The 18,285-nt window shown below is 35.8% G+C and overlaps 4 protein-coding genes across 5 annotated transcripts; 1 reads left to right on the top strand and 3 right to left on the bottom strand.

Annotated features, from left to right (window-relative positions):
- Window positions 1-783: 783 nt before the first annotated feature.
- Window positions 784-8,564, top strand: GC4 (golgin Putative 4). Of its 2 annotated transcripts, none has more exons than XM_020682818.3 (15): window positions 784-1,256; window positions 1,919-2,017; window positions 2,799-2,927; window positions 3,726-3,816; window positions 4,083-4,211; window positions 4,363-4,427; window positions 4,993-5,160; window positions 5,266-5,340; window positions 5,488-5,634; window positions 5,910-6,206; window positions 6,304-6,369; window positions 6,879-7,081; window positions 7,266-7,320; window positions 7,616-7,798; window positions 8,063-8,564. In XM_020682818.3, the coding sequence occupies exons 1-15, from the start codon at window positions 1,044-1,046 to the stop codon at window positions 8,381-8,383; spliced, it is 2,241 nt and encodes a 746-aa protein (XP_020538477.1). In that variant the 5' UTR covers window positions 784-1,043; the 3' UTR covers window positions 8,384-8,564. The 2 variants fall into 2 exon arrangements, with proteins under 2 accessions (XP_020538477.1, XP_012083294.1); XM_012227904.4 differs by having other exon boundaries at window positions 785-1,256; window positions 3,726-3,902; window positions 4,073-4,211.
- A 1,212-nt stretch (window positions 8,565-9,776) lies between these two features.
- Window positions 9,777-11,819, bottom strand: LOC105642917 (Reticulon family protein). Its single transcript, XM_012227905.3, has 5 exons — window positions 11,489-11,819; window positions 10,674-10,854; window positions 10,426-10,567; window positions 10,158-10,227; window positions 9,777-10,050 (listed from the first exon to the last, which is right to left on the bottom strand). Exons 1-5 carry the CDS (start codon window positions 11,691-11,693, stop codon window positions 9,884-9,886), a joined length of 765 nt encoding a protein of 254 aa, XP_012083295.1. The 5' UTR covers window positions 11,694-11,819; the 3' UTR covers window positions 9,777-9,883.
- Window positions 11,820-13,087: 1,268 nt separating this feature from the next.
- On the bottom strand, window positions 13,088-15,679 carry LOC105642919 (S-adenosyl-L-methionine-dependent methyltransferases superfamily protein). Its single transcript, XM_012227907.3, has one exon. The coding sequence runs from the start codon at window positions 14,709-14,711 to the stop codon at window positions 13,275-13,277; it is 1,437 nt and encodes a 478-aa protein (XP_012083297.1). The 5' UTR covers window positions 14,712-15,679; the 3' UTR covers window positions 13,088-13,274.
- A 136-nt stretch (window positions 15,680-15,815) lies between these two features.
- LOC105642918 (RING/U-box superfamily protein) lies at window positions 15,816-17,144 on the bottom strand. Its single transcript, XM_012227906.4, has one exon. It carries the CDS (start codon window positions 16,704-16,706, stop codon window positions 16,077-16,079), a length of 630 nt encoding a protein of 209 aa, XP_012083296.1. The 5' UTR covers window positions 16,707-17,144; the 3' UTR covers window positions 15,816-16,076.
- Between the last annotated feature and the right edge of the window lie 1,141 nt (window positions 17,145-18,285).

The following is an 18,285-nucleotide window of genomic DNA, read 5'->3' on the forward strand; positions in this document are numbered from 1 at the left end:
CATTATTATTAGACTTCAAAAAAAAAATCATTACTAGTTTGGAATTTAAAAAAAAATAAAAAGAAAAAAAAAATAATGTCATTATTGGATTAGAAAAAAAACAACGTTGTTATAGTTTGGAATTTTCTATAGAAAATAAATAGATAGGAAAAAAAAAGTAAAAATGGTTGAATTTATAATGGAGGGATTTTATCAATAAACATTTTGATGGTCAATTTTGCATAATTTATTTACAAATTTTATCAATTTTAGTAAAATTTGAGTTAATCATATCTAATTCCATAAAATTCATTTCGTATAATTTAAAACTATATTTTACATTCCAAATGCAACATTTTGGATTTTCAATTTTGTGAATTCATTTGTTTCAAACGGGTTCTAAATAAATGAGGGCAAATATATTGATTTCCAATAATAATATTTTATTTCCTTTAAAATTTCATCTTAATATTTATTTTCCTTGGTTACATTCAAACACAAGAGTAGGAAATAGCAATAAAAGAAATTTACAATTTCTCATTATTTTCCTTCTTCTATTATATTCCTTTCTATCATTTCTAAAAAAAAAAAATTATGAAAGTGAACAAAAATAAAAACAAGCATTTGAAAAATAAAATGTTTATAATGTATTCTCCTAAACGGTACTGTGACATTATTGTTTTTCTGAAATAAAATTTAAACAGATTTACAGCATTTGAGTGTAGACGACAGAAGGCGGTGAAAAGTAGAAAGGAGGAGAAAGTGATCACCTAGCAAGCGGTTTAATTAACCAAAGTTGTAACTGTAACGGGCCAAACTATAAGACTTCCCCGATGACCAGCTCTCGTAATGTTCTTGGTCTCTCCCTAAACAAAAATTTTTTTTTACTATTCATCAAAAACAAAATCATATCTTACGCTGCCTCGTTTCAGATCTACCTAAATAATACAAATAGCAAATCCCCCTGTTAAATCTTCTCTGTCACGCCAACCAGAATAATTCCCCTGAAATTCATTTCTTCAGAGATAGATTTATCGATTGGCGAAGATTAGTGACTTTTAATTATGTGGAGTTCCATTGAGACTTTGAAACAAAACCTAAACAAGATTGCATTGGATGTGCACGACGATGATGAGGAAGGGCTTGAGATCTATGGCTCTAGCAATGGCCACGATTTGTCGGTCGCTGATCGAAGAAATTCTCACAGTTTCGCGCATTCGAAGTCTGTTTCGCGGTCTCCCATGGCTAATGGGACGGACTTGCCATATAATTCAGAGGTATCTTCCTTTGCGTTTTCACTGTTGGGTATTTTAATCTCTCTATCACTCTGCGTCTGAATAATTTGGCGGTGTAGTAATTTTATTGGGGTTTAAATGCCGGTAAAGCTGTTTAGCTGTTTATCTTGATAAAAGCCTTAGGTTATCGAGTTATGGCTACTGAGTTATAATTCAATCTAGATTAGGAGCTAAGCGCAACTGCTAACTGTGTTCTTTGCTCGAGGACACTTCTATTTATATTAATGAGTGTGTTTTATTATTTGAATCGTCACGAGATGTTAGTTTTTCTGTTAACAGTGAAAAATGACACGTTTATACTGTCAAACTAGGAAGCAAGTGAACGATAGTTTTATTTTTATTTTATTTTTTTGCTTATTTGACATTTACATGTCTTGCAGTCTATGTGCCAATAATAGCTGCAATTGGTAACTTTTTCTGCTTAACTTGCATTTTGCCTCCTCCCCACCATCAGCTCTTCAGCATTTCTGCCACCCAAAACTCAAATCAAATAGTCACATATGTACCTTTTGCAGTTTAATTGTTGAATGCAATTGACTTGATCCTGTTGTGGCCATCTTCTCTTAATTGCTTTGATTCAATCATTGTCTTTTTTTTGTTGCTTATATGGTTAATTGACACTCCATCATCTGTAATTCATGTAGACTGAACAGTACAAAGCAGAAATTAGAAGGCTTCAGGAATCTGAAGCTGAAATCAAAGCATTATCAATTAATTATGCGGCTTTATTGAAAGAAAAAGAGGTACTCCACTGGCTCTTTTGTTATATTTTGTTCTTTAATGCAGACATAGGCATCTCTATATTTTTCAGGTAGATGCATGGTTTATTTTAGTTCATTTCTATTCTTTTTTCAGCCTAATTTGTATACATGACGGTGATACGATTTTCACCTACAATGCAGTTCTTCCTAGTTTATATGGATATGGGTTTACGTTTATGCAGAACCTGAAGGGACAACCTCATATATTTTCATTTATGATTGATGATGTGAATGAAATATTCCTTAGAATGCAAGTCTCACTGCAACTGGAGAGATTACTCATAGAAGTCTTTTTTGTTTATATATGATAAGAACTTGTGACAAATTGATTCATAATTTAAAAATTGAAAGCTTAAAAGATTCAATTGATAGTTTTAGAGAGGTGTTTGTTATGCCTTTGTGATAAGCTGGCTGGGTGCATATAGTTGCAAAAACAGGCTGGGTGCATATAGTTGCAAAAACCATTTTGCATGTTGAATGCTATTTCCCTTGTTATTGATCCCATGTTTTCTCTCTCCCTGTTTAACAAAATACCTCTACTGGTAATTTGTGTCAAGAATAAAGATCAAATGATTTCAAAATGTGGAATCATGTCCCCTTTGTTCAATTTGCTAATTTTTTGGGGATTCATCATTAAACTGAGCATCAAACACCTTTTGTGGATACAGTTTTATTACCTAAGTCTCTCTAAATATCAGTTAGCTTTCATGTTAAAGGTCTTTTGACAACTTGAAAACATGGCTTTGCTTACCTAATTTGACAGGATCAAATTTCCAGATTGAACCAAGAAAATGGCTCATTGAAGCAGAATTTGGATGCAACAAAGGATGCTCTCAGTGTTTCCAGAAGTGAGAATTCAAGAGCATCAACAAATAGCGTCCATGCACTCAAGGTATTGCTTCTGATAATATTTCATGGCAAATCTACTGCATCATGCACCACCTTAAAAAAAACTGCTATATGTAATGACTGCATTCGGTATATCTAATAAATACGTCTCCTGCTGATTTTTTAATTAAAGCCTCTGTATGCTGTGTCCATTTAATATTTGGAAATCAACAGAATGTGTCCTTGAGTTAAGCCTCATAATCTTTACACCACTACACTTGTATCTGCCGTTCATCTTTGGCGCAAGAGCAGCTGCGGCTAGGAATGAGAAGGGCGGTGGATTAGCTCGGTAGTCTCAGTAGCAGAGAATATTGATAAAGCAGGAAACTTAAGACAGAGAATCAGAAGCTATAACAATATCTGTAAAGCTTGCTTGTTCATCTATTTTATCAGTCTGTGATATGAACTGAATGCCATGCTAGCTGGGAGAAACCTTATTATCACTCCGAGAATATATGTTGATGTGATTTAGATCTGGATACATATGCAGAAATAACAGAAAGGAATTATGGTATAAGGCTGCAGATGTCAATTGATAGTATTATGTATTGACATCAAAATTGTGCTAAACTTGCACGTACCCTTGTTGCCTCTATTATGAAGTTTGTTGTCTTGGATTGAATGACAGTCCAATGGATTATGCTTAGCACACATGGAAGGTGGTGTTTCAACCTGTACTATTTTCTCTCTTTGTCTCCCTTGATGAAATGTTGAAGTATCAAAACCATGTTTGAGTAGTGCACATGGGTGTTCTAGGTTAAATAGACTCGTTGAATTAACTGCAATTCTGGATTTTGTGCAGGGAAGTGGTGATCAGTCCCCCAACCAACATCATAAATCTGTAACTCAAGTCAAAGCCCGTTCTGGTGGAAACCAAACACAGAATGGAGTAGGTAATGGAATATCACATCCTGATCAAGTTGATGCTGTTTATAATAAGGTGGAACTCAAATATTCAAATTTTCCAGGGAAGGAAAAGGTAATGGCATGTTGTGTCCGGTGCTTTTATGCTGACTTGGGTAGCGAATTATTAATTTCCAAAATGTAATGTGTGCCTGTAGCACATGCTCAAAGAGAGTATGTGTGTGTGTGTGTTGGTGTTTTTACATAATGAATAAACTTGACAGCAGATATGTGAATGCCTTCTAGGAGCTTGCAGATTTGCTGGAGGAGAAAAATAGGTCCCTGGCAGCATTGAAGGCCACCCATGAGTCACAAATAAATCAGCTCAGACTGGAACTTGACAAGGAACGTGATAAGTTAGCAATTGTACAGAAAAAATTACAAGGTATACTTTTTTTACTTTGAAACCCAGTAATTTGATTATTTACAAATTTTCACCTTTGGCTTTTGATGAATTACTTGCAACAGTTTTAATCCTCTTTTTTTCTTCTTTTGTGGGGATCATGGACTGGTCTTGGGAATTTTACAATTTCCAGAGGAACACAGGTTGAATAAATCTTTTCAAGAGGAGCTCAGGATGCTACAACTGAATGAATCCAAAGTGAGTGGATTGGACTCAAATAATATTACCAACTTTTTTGGTTGAGTCTGTCAGCAATTATTTTCCCAACTGCTTTGTGTTGAGCTTGTACTGAAGCATGCACGTTGCACTCTGTCTGTGAGCTACTATTAGTAATTAATCCGTGTGTGCAGGTAGTGACCTAGCAATATAGAATTGATGTCTGATTTTACCCTATGTTATCTTGTTTTCTAGCTTCGGAAATGCCTTAAGCAGTGTCACTGGTCCTTCAAAAAAGTAAAACCATTGCTTTACATGAACTTGTAAGTTATGTTAATCCGTTGACATTGTCATGTCATTGTTAGAGTCCTTTTGAAATTTAGGGAGTTTGTGGAAATTTTTGTGATTCAGCAGGTGTATAATTTTGCTTCTTTTTGTTTTTTCTCTAAATCCACATGTTATAAATTTGCTTCCTTGTGATTGTGATTTTGGAAATATATTTTGCTTTATGATTTTCCAGTGATGCTGTCGTTGGAGCATTTTCTGTTTATATTTTCTTTCTTATTTTGAGGTTCTGATCTATTTGTTTTTGCATCTCTATTTTCAGACTTCTTTGGAGATGAGTAAAGTACATAGTGAATTGAATGAGAAAATATCAGAGATAAGGAGACTGCAAATGGAGTTAAGTAGAAGGGAAGATGAAGATGCTGATGACACTATAAAGGATTTGAAAAAAACAATTGCCACTCTGGAGAAGGAGAATACCAGCCTTAAGGTTAATATTCTTGTATATTTTAAAATCTCTTTCAAGCAAGATATGTTCCTTGTAAAAAATTCCTGTTCATTTTGTTTGGGCTCTTTAAATGCTGTCATTTTGTAGATAGCAAAGAATGAACTTGAGGCTGCCTTGGAAATGAGGAAAAGTGCTTCTCCTGATAGAAATTTCCCAGATGGGGTAATCTCTCTCTCTCTCTCTCTCTCTCTCTCTCTCTCATCTGCATGCCCATGCTAGTAATATATTGAGTAATTACTAATTCTTACTGCACTGGGTATGCACTTGTGTTTTTCCTTTATTTTGTTAATAATTAATTGTAAATTCCAGGGGATAGGTTCATCTGGAAGTTCTCATGTTAAGGAAGAAATGGGTTCCTTGTTGCAAAAATTGGAGAAAGATTTAAAGGAAACACGCAATGAAAGGGATAAAGCATTGCAAGAATTGACTCGTCTTAAGCAGCATTTATTAGAAAAGGTTGCTATATGTGAACTTGCTATTTTTCGCTTGTTGTCTTATGTGCCTTGTTTATTCCTTCACTTTGGTGATGCTAGAGTTTCAATTGTTTTACTGAAATTTTCATATTCAAGGTTCACTTGCATATTCTATTGTTTCAATTATTTCAGATGTGGTGCTCAATGACACATCTTTCCTGCACTCTATCTTTCAACCATAAAAGTTACAGCGTCTTAATGATGTTAAGTATCAGACTTTTCTAATAATAAAGATTGTTTTCATTCAACATTGTCTAGGAGTCTGAAGAATCAGAGAAAATGGACGAGGATAGTAAAATCATTGAAGAACTTCGTGAGAGTAATGAATATCAAAAGGCTCAAATATTACATTTGGAGAAGGCTCTGAAGCAGGCAATTGCCAAGCAGGAAGAAGTCCGGATGATTAACGACAATGAAATCCAGAGGTCAAGGGAAATTATTGAAGATTTAAATAAGAAACTTGCAAAATGTATAAGCACTATTGATTCCAAAAATGTTGAGCTTTTAAATCTTCAAACAGCTCTTGGTCAGTACTTTGCTGAAATTGAAGCTAAGGTAAGAGGTTTTTGTTTATTTTAAAGCTTCTGTTGGGTTGTCTCACAATCCCCACTTGTTGTTTTCCCCAAGGCTAATTGTGTCATTGCATGCATAGGAACATTTGGAGCAAAATTTGGCTTTGGCAAGAGAGGAAACAATGAAGCTTTCTGAGCTTTTGAGAGTATGCTGTCTTTACATTATATTGTGTAATTATCATCTGGTTGTCCAGACTCAAGTTTTATTCTTTAGCAAATTGCAAATTTTTTGATTTGTTACTATATAAAAGTCGCAACTAACAAAGAGTTGGTTGGTTTATATTATTTTTAATGTTAAATGAAGAAAATTTGAAGCTGTCCTTAATGTTTTTGGTTCACTTAGGATAACAAATCAGAAGTCATGAACATGAGCTCTTTGAATGCCCATCTTTTGATTTCTTACTTTTATTTTAATGCATTTTATGTTGTTATTATTGGTTTTGAGTCCTCAGCAAGATACAGTAATCAGACTGTTTCTGCATCAATATTGGACTGTAAAGGTAGTTTCTGTAGGACAAAGCAGGACATGTTCAACCTGCCATGTAACCAGTGTCTGGTCGAACAAGCTTGGAACATTGTTGGTTTCCAGCGCTTATTTTACTTGTGTCTATAAAGTTCGATTTCTTATCAGTTGAACATAAGTTGCTTTCTTCAGGATGCGGAACAAGGAACAGAAGCATTAAGGAGAGAAAAAGAAGAAATCTTGACCAATCTGTCACATTCTGAAAGGATGGTAGCAGAAGGGAAGAACAGAGTAAATAAGCTTGAGGAGGATAATGGAAAACTACGTCGTGCTCTTGAACAGAGCATGACCAGGCTTAATAGAATGTCAATGGATTCTGATTATCTAGTTGACAGGTTAGCCTGTTTAATTCTTCTGAGGAAATTTTCTGTTCTTGTATAATTTGTTTGCATCTCCGTTCAATAATGCACTTTTAATTAGTTAAACTTGATGCTATCTTATTGTTAATTGCTTTTTCCACGTTCATTGATGGAAGTTGGAGTTATTTCATTGTAATATATGATTGGCTTTTGTTGACAGGCGCATTGTGATCAAATTATTAATAACCTACTTCCAGAGGAACCACAGCAAAGAGGTTTGCGTCTCTTATGATAAAATTGGCTAGGCATCATTAGGCTGTTGTTTTCAGATTAGTTTAATCATTTGCCACTGATTTACTACTAAATCACATCAAGGAGTTGAGGATTTCCTAATTCAGTGCTTTTGTGCCCTCTTTGGAGAGCACTTGTATAGATTTCTGCTCCCTCAGTCCCCTTTTAGATTAGAATTGCTCGACCCTCCCAAGCTTAATTAAATACCCAATATTGGATCCTTTCTTTTCCTTTCTCCTCTCTCTTTGAGTGACTTGTATAATTTGTATGGTGTGACAGGTTCTGGATCTCATGGTCCGGATGCTAGGGTTTTCTGAAGAAGACAAGCAGAGGATAGGTGTTGCTCAACAAGGTGGCAGGGGTGTTGTTCGGGGAGTTTTGGGACTCCCTGGCCGCCTAGTTGGTGGAATCTTGGGGGGAAGTTCAGCTGATGCACATGCAAATGCAGCATCTGAAAAACAGGTTCTATTTTTTATACTCATTGCTAATGGTTAATATCAAACATTTGGATTCCAATATAGTTGCCAAGTGGTACTCCAAATACTTATAAGCTTTAAAAAGATGCAGTACTCCAAATCATCTTATCTTTTGATGGAAAATTCATGGTCATACCATTCTATCTACTTCTCTCTCTCTTATGTTAGATGTCATTTCTGGTTTGTATTCTTATAATGTCATTGGTAGTAAGCGGGCAAGCAATTTAATGTTGAATTTGCTTGTCCACAGTCCTTTGCAGATCTATGGGTTGATTTTCTTCTCAAGGAAACTGAAGAAAGGGAAAAGAGGGAATCTGCAGAAGATACAGGTAGACCAAAAGAAGATTTCCAAGGAAGAAGTTCTATGTCAGGGGTTGGTTCACCTCTGCCAGCGCCTTATACAGCAGGTACTGCATCTCTAGTCCCAAATTTTCCTCCAACACAGAACTATAATTCCTTCCCCATTCAAGGAAATTTACGGCCATTTGAACACTCTGATACTGAGTTCTCAACAGTTCCTTTAACATCCTCAGATAGCACTTCCCGGTTTTCAAGATTGATGAAACACTGAAAATATGATAAATCGTGTAATTAGTCAAAAGTAAAAGATTTGTTCATTGATGTTGTAGTTTGCAGTTCTGTTCAATCAATTCTTTCATGTGTTACGATTTTTCTCATAGTTTTCATGTAAAACCTCTTGCTCAATCAGTACTTTCATGTTGAAATGTGAATTCCTTTTCCCTTCCCCTTTCCTTTGTTTGCTATTTTTTACATTGTCATTTAATTTGTTTTTCATTTGGTTTTATATTTTGAAAATAATAAAATTAAATATATATAGTTTTGCAATGAAGTGAAAAAAACGAACAGCCATCATACAGGGTGGGCCCATAGGCTGTCTCATTTTAGTTGGCGGACAAAATAGGGTATTGGGCGATAAGCCCAATTGAGCGGAGATTATGAGAACCTACAATTTGAAAGCCAGGGCCCAATAAAGTGGACCTAAAATTTTGACAATGGGCCTATAGTGCCGCAGGATTTTTCTAATGTTCTAAAATACTGGGCCTGAAAGATTGCAATAGGCCTGTATTGGCCCAATTAACTGGGCCGAAATTTTATAATGGTTTAGTTTGGCCCATAGTGAGCCCAACAATTTGGGCCACAAAATAGGGCTGTACGTTTTAGTTGGGCCTGAAGTTTTATTAATGGGTCTACGTGGCCCACAATGGGCTTATTCCGACCAACATAGGACAACATTATTTGGCCCAATAAATTGGGCCTACATTTCCATAATGGGCCAAAAATTTGGTGTTGGCCCAAATGGGTCAACAAATTGGGCTTAAATTTCCACAATTGGCCCAAAAATTTCGGCCCGGATTCCTTTTAATGGGCCTGCCTAAGATTTATTGGACTAAACTTATTGGGCTCGTTCAGTACTCGCAATTGTTTGTATTAGCAGTAACCTATAAACTCGACTATCGTAATTTACAGATTAATGTGAATATAATTATAATAAATTTATTAATGTCTCATAAATATTTTTCTCCCCAAATTTAAAAACAAGTAAAAACAGAAAAAAAAAAAAACCTTTTTCTTTTTGAAAGAAATGAAGTAACCTAATTATTGAGATAATGCCATTCAAGAGTACCTAATTTCTTATTCTCCTAGTTTTCAAGGTTCATCAAACATTAAATATAACTCTTTAATCTGACTCCTTTCCTTCCCTATACTAACAGCCGCTACTATTGAAACCATAAACTAAAATTTCAAAACATGAGATAAGCCGTAGCCCATATACAAGGAATCAAAAGATATTCGATATAAAACCAACGTCAAAAATCACCCATTATCAAGGAGCCAACACCTGCAAACAGATTATAAAGCTTTCAAAAGTAACCTACAACTTGAAATTAACCCCATATAAATAAAAATGCTATTCAAACTGCAATCCCAAACATTGGAAACAGTTGAAGGGGTGAAAATAAAGAAGAGCTCTAGCAAAATATGGAGAGGAATCACAACCTACAAATCCATGATTTCTAAGCTTCTGCGTGAAACAGAACCACTGGCCTCTCTAAACCCTCTTGGCCTTCAATGCTCCCACTGGAATCTTACTCAAAACCTTAGCATCAAACACTGCATATTGCTTTTTGATCTCAATTGTAGCCTTCTCAGCAAATGGATCGACCTTGTCCTCGTACTTCTCGTATAGAACCGGTACAGTGTGTAGTAAAACAAAGGCTGTTTTAAGATCAAAATTAAAAAAATGGAATACAAAAATATCAGTAACTACATTCAAAAATGATTTCATTGTTAAAATGTAAAAGGATCAGTTTTGATGGTCATACATATATAAAACAAGGTCAGGAAATTGCACCAGCTCCCGACAATTGACACAACCCACAAGGCAGCTATAACCTGACATAGGAAATCATAAATAGAGTTTAAGAATTATGTTACCAAATATAAGCTATCTTCTAATTGAATAATCAAACAAGGACTGAAGTACACGAAGAGTGCAAGATTAAGGCTAATTATATATAAGATAAATGATCCACTTCAAATCCCACTCCAACTCTAGTTAAAAAGCGATAATAGCATGGGTAATGGACATACAATGAGAAACTTCTTCAAATCTTTCCCAGATGCAATATCACGTAAAACTGCAAGCCCTCGGTTGATTTCCAATGTTAGTGCTGAAGCAACCAGCAGGAATGGTTCTTCAGGAAGATGGATTTGTGGAATGCGAGGTGGGGTCCTATAAGCAGCAGAAATGGAAAAGAAAAGCATATAATCATAAATGAAATATAGCCAACGGGTCTTAACACCTCAGACAAAACCAATAAAAAGAAACAGAACATTACTTATTGATAAATGTGTGAGCATTGGACCATAGAAACAGCACTGCGAGTGAGAGGATCAAAATATGGCATGCTAGAGTAAGAAGATGGTATTCAATCAACTCAAAAAGGACCCAAATTGCAGTGGCCACTCCAAGCACACTAGCTGAGATCTTCTTATTTCGCCACAACAACACATCAGCAGCTGCATTAAATTGTCACACAAATAAAGGAAACACATTAGCCTTCAGCAGAACATGGAACGAGAATTAGTGTAGGTGCAAGGCAACAACTCTCCGAATACCCATTGAAAGAAATATTACCAAAAGAAAAAATATCAAACCTTTTGAAAAATCAATTTTTCAACCAATTGCTTAGCTGGTTGGAGAGTTGCTCTATAAATTAAGTACTCAGTTTAATAGTGTGAAACTTATAAACAGTGGTTAGTTCAGCTGGTCGTTCATGTCATAAATCTAGGACTTCACAATTCCCTACACGAAAAAAATATCAGAAAACATAACACATCTGGATCAGAAGATAAAAGACCCCATCGCTCATTGAAGATTTCATTAGGAAAATTTTAATTGATTACTATCTGTACACTTTGGAAGTGATTTTAACAAGGCAATGAAAAATAATTTTGATACTGACTAAATGCAACAAAATTGACTAAACCATCAGAACAGAAACACAGATCAAATCTAAAGTCCCCATAACCAGACAGTGTAAGAGCAATATTTAGTAAAAGATCACAATTAAACAAAATATAAATAAAAAAGAAAAAATAAATCAATATTTAGTAAAGCTATAAAGCAGTGAAGAACTTAAGAAATCCATACGTTTTCCTCCTCCAAGAACGTGGTGAACGGGTCTTTCCCTCCCAAACAACCGAAAAATCTTTGCCTTGACGGACGATGGAGAAGTCGGCTTCTTCTCGGAATCCGAATCTGAATCAGAAGAAGATGACGATGAATCGTGAGCGTGAATCGTCTCGCTTATCTTCTCCATAACCGACTCGATAGGATTTTCATGATGCTCAGCCATGCTATCTTGATCCTGGCAATCCGATCCAAACCCCTAATTCCGCCAAAATGAGTTATCCTACAAGAATTCCGGTGTCTGTAAAATATCGAGCAAGCAGTGAGTGACTGGAAATGTAGGTCACGAGTGGTGACGGCTATCTAAAATTATAAACCGTAAACACGAAGGTCCGAGCCTTAGGTTCGTGGTGAACCTGGTGGTTCGATGGAATTTGAAATCAAAAAGTTGACGGCGTTATATTTAAAAGATCGAGAGTGACGGCGGTTACTGAGATTATGGCACTGGCAAGGTGCCTTTTTGGCACAGGAAACGTGGAGACAATCCAGGACGGTGGATTTAGATGTCCTGACAGGCACCGACCCTGGTAAAGTTTGTTGAGGACACGTGGCCGTCTATAGCAATTGGACGGACGGAATGGACGGCTATTACTTTGTTATGGCCTGGTGGACTAGAAATCAATGGTGGGTTCCACGTTGGTCTGACGTGTGGTTAGCATTTTCTTCTATTTTTGCTATTTAAAATACAGCTCAGTAAATAAATTATAATTTAAAAAAGAAAATTAATAAACTTGTTGTTAATAAGTTTTTCGATCCAGCCAATTTACATAGAGGAGAGGAGAAGAGCGACGGAGTTGTCCTTTACCTGCTGTTCGCAATCTCTTTCCCTCTTGCCAATCACCCATGATGTAGATTAATTAAGTTAAGGTACCCATGATAAAAGAATAAAACTTTTTAATTTTTCTTTTGTATTTTAATGTCTGAATAAAAAATATTTTAATTAAATGCTCAAACTTTATAAAATGTGAAATTACGTGAAGAATGCTGTTATAGACTATCAAAAATATAATTGGAACCAAGTGGCTCTAAAATTGCTTTGTTGACATCCGACATGGGCTGAGATGTGGCTTCCGAAACTATTTGCTAATTGACCATTTCGAACTAGACCAACTACTCCAAAACATATGTAACTAGGCCTAATTTTGAAGTCCAAACAAGGCATATGAACTAATCATCTACCAGCCGTGCCAAGCACTAAGAAGAGAAAAGGAGATACCCAAACAAGGCAGATGAACTAGCCAAGAAATTCCCAACCTTGGCAGTGAGAGGATAATTGCCATTAGCAATGGCTTTCTTGATCGGGCCCATCAAGATTCAAGAGGGCAACATTACTTCAACACCATACACATTCTTTTCAGGATTGTGAAAATGGAATTTTGGAAAATTCCATTCCATCAAATTCCTAGTGGTTACCAAGTCAGGGTCAAATTTTTATTAGGGCTGGCCCACTAAAGAGTAATGAATCCAAAGCATGAATATGCAAGTTCACGAATTGTTTAGAATAGATATTTCTTACTCGCAGAGTTGCAGTCATAATCAAAAAGGAAAAGCGGAAACCACTTTGGAAGGAACATAGATAACCCATGTTGGCCTACTTCAAGAATTACATTATTACTGGATCCAGAATACAAATAATTCATATAACCTTTCTTGGTCTTGATATTATCCAACTACAGTCTCTTCCATGCATTGCTTACAGTTATACTATACAAACATCAATGACTGAAGCGGTTAAACTGTTCAAGATTTAACGAAATGGTCTAGGAGGCTTTTCGAGGACAGCAGAAAAGAACACTTCACGATCATCATCTTTGTCCAGCTTAGGAACAACCATCCATTTATGCTTTCTGTACCTTAGCATCTTAAAAGCTTCTATATAATCATTCAAATCCTCTTTCAGACAAAAAAAGCTGTCAACCCATAGCAGACCGCCTGGCCTCAAAACTCTATCCCAGTCGTATAATATGAAGTCCAGTAGCACAAAATCAATCCAACCATCAAGAAATCTTGTTGTGTGTATCAAATCCAGTGTATTGTCAAAGAATGGAAGCCGTTGATTTATAGTCAAGTAAAGAGGTACAAGTCCGCGAAGAGCAATCATTTCATTAAAAGGTGCTCCAAGATTGACAGTTGCAGAGACTATTGTGACATTGAACTCTCTCATTCGAGCCGCGAAAGTTCCTGTTCCTACACTGAAATCCAATCCAATTCTAATTTCTCCAGGCTTAATGTTAAGCACTTCAGGTATCAGAAAATCTGCAGTAAGATTCATGTCAGTGTCAAGATTTACATGTTTGATCCACCTGGGCATTTCATGAGCTGTGAGATTGAAGCAATCTGCACATTTAAAGAATCCCTTGCCAGTGGTGTTCCTAGCCAGGCAAGTGAAATTTTTGCATCTATAGTGGCTCCACCGGACATTTCGATTATCAGGAAGCTTCCACATTGACTCGTTTATAGGGAATGGTTTGCTGTATAGTTGTGGTGCTCTTGAGAAACATCTCCTCCTTGGTAATGGATCACACCCATGAATCATCAGTTTTTGAGCTAGTTTCCAGTCATCGTTGCAGATTTCACCAACATCGTAGTCCATATATTCTTCAAGCTCTTTCTTCATGGCAAAACAAGCATGGCCAATACTTGTAAATGTTCCATTAGCTCCCATGAAGTTTTGTTTGCCTAGTCGGTTGGGTTTGATCCTTACATACTTGCGAATCTCTTCTATTAAGAAGAAATCAGCAGGTTCATCTGATTGTTGTTTTGGCGTTAATGGAGGATGGAGCTTTGTGATTTCAGTGTTCTGCTGATGCATTCCTTTATCTGTAGGCCAAGATGCTGGTAATGACTCAAGAACCCCCAAAATATCAGTAAGAAAAGTAATGTATCTGGATAAAAATGTCGCTGATGATGCATCTGTTCGCAAATCTTTTACCTCATTAATCTCTTCTAGTATCTTTTGAACAACAGATTCAACAGCTGCTACTTCATCACTTCTAAAATTGCTTTGACATTTCATATTGACATGATTGCACAAGGTATCAGAAATAAAAAGAGATCTGATAGAAAAGAATTTGGACATAGTAAAAATACAAATCAATACAGCTAAGATGCCAAGCATAAAGATTGGTCTGTGAAGTGCTCCACCCCACCTTCTTAACTTCACAGAAACATGAGGTTTCACCATTTATAAAAATTGGAAATTATCCACAGTTGGCAAAAGGACTACAGGAGGTTGAAAGAACTCTCAAAAAACATCACCTAGCGAACTGCATTTACTCATACTGTGGTTTCAAAGATGCCAAATTCACATGTAATAGATGATACTGATAAGAAGAATTCATAAAACACAAAGTACACAAGCAGTTATACAATACAGGAAACAAAGGAAGGGAATCTGTTAGAACACCAGAAACTTTGAATCTGAAAGGTATTGACTGGGGGAGATTGCAAGATCATATTATTTTAATTGGCAAACAATCTAGAAAGGAATTGTAAATGGAAGATTTTCGAGATCAGAGCCAGGAGTTCTATTTTATGATATACTTGGGAGTATTTCTAGTTAAACCTGTAGAATTTAGGTGGTCAACGCTTCCATCACTGTATAATTTTAAACCTAACACAATATATATTACTCACGCAGTCATAATCTCGTTTTGCTAAAAGATCCAGTTTTCCTGCAATAATATAATACACTAGAAACACTGAAAAAAACAAAAGAGAAAAATTCATCAGTAGAGTAAACAATAAACAATCACAAAAACAAAAACAAATACCTCATTCAAGCTGCAATATAAAACTCATCCAGCAAGAGTTATATATATATATATAGAGAGAGAGAGAGAGATTGGCGATCTAGCAAATTTTGCTCCTTTTTTGTAGCGCTTGTAAAATAAGACAAGAATGCAAACAAGACATGTGCCACTGCCTAGTAGACTAATTGGCCATGAAAACACTATCTCGGAAACGAAAAACAAAAGCATTCATAAGTTTTGTGTAAGAAAAAACGAAAGCAATAAAAAATGGTGGCGGGATTAAATGTTATTAAGTCGGTGGTTAGAGTTAGATGTACTTAAAAACAATGTTGTTTTCAACATAATGATAGACTAAACTCTTGTGGGTAAAAGATTGGTCGCAAGATCCCTGCATATTAACCTTAATCATTTACAGGTAAATACAGTAATCAAACTGCTAATGAAATGTTGGGACAGAGAGAAATGATTTAACACAGCATGATTTTGAGGGGATAAAAAAGAAAAGATCAATCATTCCATAGTGAAGATAAAAAAAAGAAAAAAAAAAAGGTTTAGTTCAATGTAATAAAACAGTAACACTCAATTCAATCCTAAGTTTCTTACAGCAAAAAAAAAGAGATAGTACGCTGTTTTTCCATTCTCTGCCTTAGCAAATCAAAATCACAATTCACCAATAATAAAAATCAAAATCCTACAAACTTAACTTTACCTACTCAAGAACAAAAATTTACAGTTCCAAAAACAAACCAAACAAGAAGACCTCAAACCAGTCACCACCAATGCATAAACAATCAAGATCACCTCCTTCTTCGATCCGCGGCATACTGCGACAAAGGCACGACCTCCGACAACGGTGTTGAAAGCGGAGTCGGAAGCGGCGAATTCCGACAAACCGGGCACGACCCGTTAAGCTTTAGCCAAGCATCAATACAACATAAGTGAAAAAAATGTCTGCACTCAGGCATCATTCGTAGCATCTCCAAATCTTTATACTCGCACAAACAGATCGAACAAGTAGTACTATTTCCATTTGAACTCCCATCCTTAGTGAACTGAAATTTCGGATACGAATTTATTACCGCTTGGTCAAGCCCAACAGCAGAGGTTTCTAGGTCACGTTCTTGGTCATCCTCATCTTCGGCGACAAATATAATGCGAGGAAGAAGTATACCATCGGGAACAGAATTAGAGTTGTCGTTGTCGTTTCCGTTATTATCATTATCGTTTGAATTAAAGGATCGATTGCGAGAGGCACGACAACACATGTAGGAAGCGAGGAGGACAGTAGAGAGAAGAACAAGAAAGCCAAGAGCTATGGCTATGGAATAACCAAGGCCAAGATTGGTTATGTAATTGGGGGAAGTGGGTGCGGTGGTGGTGGTGATGGGTGGAGAAATGGCGGGGATGATGGTGGTAGCGGTGGACATTTGGGTTTAAAGAATTGAAGGAATCCATTTGGAGGAGAAAGGGAAGGGATTAGGGGAGATTTTTTGAACGAGAGGTGGGTGGATTTTCCAGCTGCTGCATTTAATACTAGGTTTAGATACAGAGCAAAGCATTTAATAGATGATGATGAAAATTGAAAAGTTGTTTGCTGGGCTTGGGTTATGAATGGGCCTCGTGTCTGGGAATTGCAGGGGAGACTAATGGCACTGGCACGATTGGCGTCAAGGTTTCAAGTTGCGTTGTCTTTTTGTCTTTCTCTTTTTCCTGGTACATTCCGACATTGTGAACATAAAAATGGGTCAAAAGGTTCTTGGGATTTCTATGGAGTCATGATTGAAGTATGAGTCTTTGGTTCTTTATGCGCTGAATGCGCACAACTTCTACTCTACCATGTCTGGTGCTTCTTTTCATTGTAATTGCAAGTTGGAACGTTCTTTCATTCTCCTACCACTATCAAGTATCAACACAAATATGAAATAGTTAACATCAGTTAGATTCATTCAAATTCAAATGTAATTATTGTTGATTGAAATGTATGAATTGTAATTTTCCTTTAGTAAAGGTAAAGCAACTGCATAATTTTTTGGTACAGCCGAAAAGCAACGATAAATTACTTTTTCTGAAAAAAGGAAAGATAAAAAAAAAGGACTTTGATCATTCCTTTTGACCGGACATTCCAATTTGTCTTTTTGCACAAATGGCAGCAAATGAGCGGTGGATATTTGAATCACAAATAGCATTGGGCCCAAGTTCCTATTTTTGACGACATAATTTATCCTGATAACAGGCTAATGAAGCCCATCTTTCTAATATTCCATCCAGATTTAATTAAGCCAATAAGCCCGTTAGACTTATTGCATGCCTACACCTTTGTTTTGTCCCTGTTTGCTATAGCCTGCTCCCACCACAGACGTTCCATGGAGTATTATTTAGCAGTTGACTTTTATGCTAATTTTGAGATTCATTCGTGACTTCAGCAGATCAAAAATACAACTCAGCAAAAGAAGAATCGTTAATCAACACTCAGCAAAAGACTTGATTGCATTAATGTATAGCCTCCTTTGCTCCAAATGCATATGAATTTTCATATTTAGAACAATTTTTAAATTAAAAATTTATTTAATTTTATTTTTTAAAGTACCTTTTATATAATTTTAGAAAGTTGAGAGGATGCATAGTGTTTGTCATGAAATTTTAAATTATTTAAATTTATTTAATTCTTTTAAAAATTTCACATTTTTTTATGAATTTAATTTTAATTATATTCAAATCGATTTAATTCATAAATCTTTATACTAAACATAAAAATTTTATCAAATTCATTTATTTTAAAAAAGAATTGAGAAATTCATACATGGATGAGATTTTTTTTTTTCTCATGTATATATTTCCAATTTTCGATGGGATGAGTCAGTCGCTTCGTGTCTCGACAGAGAGATTTCACGTCATAAAGTTGGAATATTTTGATTTGTTTGTGATTGGAAATATGGTCCAGTACTTTAATGATGATTCAGTGATATGGACAAGTCGCTCACATTTTTTCCATTTTGGCATACTACA

Source organism: Jatropha curcas, chromosome 5 (genome assembly GCF_041381405.1).
Source record: "Jatropha curcas cultivar XTBG-Jc1 chromosome 5, XTBG_Jcur_1.0, whole genome shotgun sequence".
NCBI classification, from domain to species: domain Eukaryota; kingdom Viridiplantae; phylum Streptophyta; class Magnoliopsida; order Malpighiales; family Euphorbiaceae; genus Jatropha; species Jatropha curcas.

Excerpts from the sequence above, each read along its gene's own strand:
- GC4 (XM_012227904.4), top strand. The coding sequence starts at position 1,044 with ATGTGGAGTTCCATTGAGACTTTGAAACAAAACCTAAACAAGATTGCA. Across the intron at positions 2,018-2,798 it reads CTTTATTGAAAGAAAAAGAG|GATCAAATTTCCAGATTGAA; the intron begins GTACTCCACTGG and ends CTAATTTGACAG. Across the intron at positions 4,212-4,362 it reads TGTACAGAAAAAATTACAAG|AGGAACACAGGTTGAATAAA; the intron begins GTATACTTTTTT and ends TACAATTTCCAG.
- LOC105642917 (XM_012227905.3), bottom strand. The coding sequence starts at position 11,693 with ATGGCTGAGCATCATGAAAATCCTATCGAGTCGGTTATGGAGAAGATA. Across the intron at positions 10,568-10,673 it reads GCTCACACATTTATCAATAA|GACCCCACCTCGCATTCCAC; the intron begins GTAATGTTCTGT and ends TGCTGCTTATAG. Across the intron at positions 10,228-10,425 it reads ATTTGAAGAAGTTTCTCATT|GTTATAGCTGCCTTGTGGGT; the intron begins GTATGTCCATTA and ends TTCCTATGTCAG.
- LOC105642918 (XM_012227906.4), bottom strand. The coding sequence starts at position 16,706 with ATGTCCACCGCTACCACCATCATCCCCGCCATTTCTCCACCCATCACC.
- LOC105642919 (XM_012227907.3), bottom strand. The coding sequence starts at position 14,711 with ATGGTGAAACCTCATGTTTCTGTGAAGTTAAGAAGGTGGGGTGGAGCA.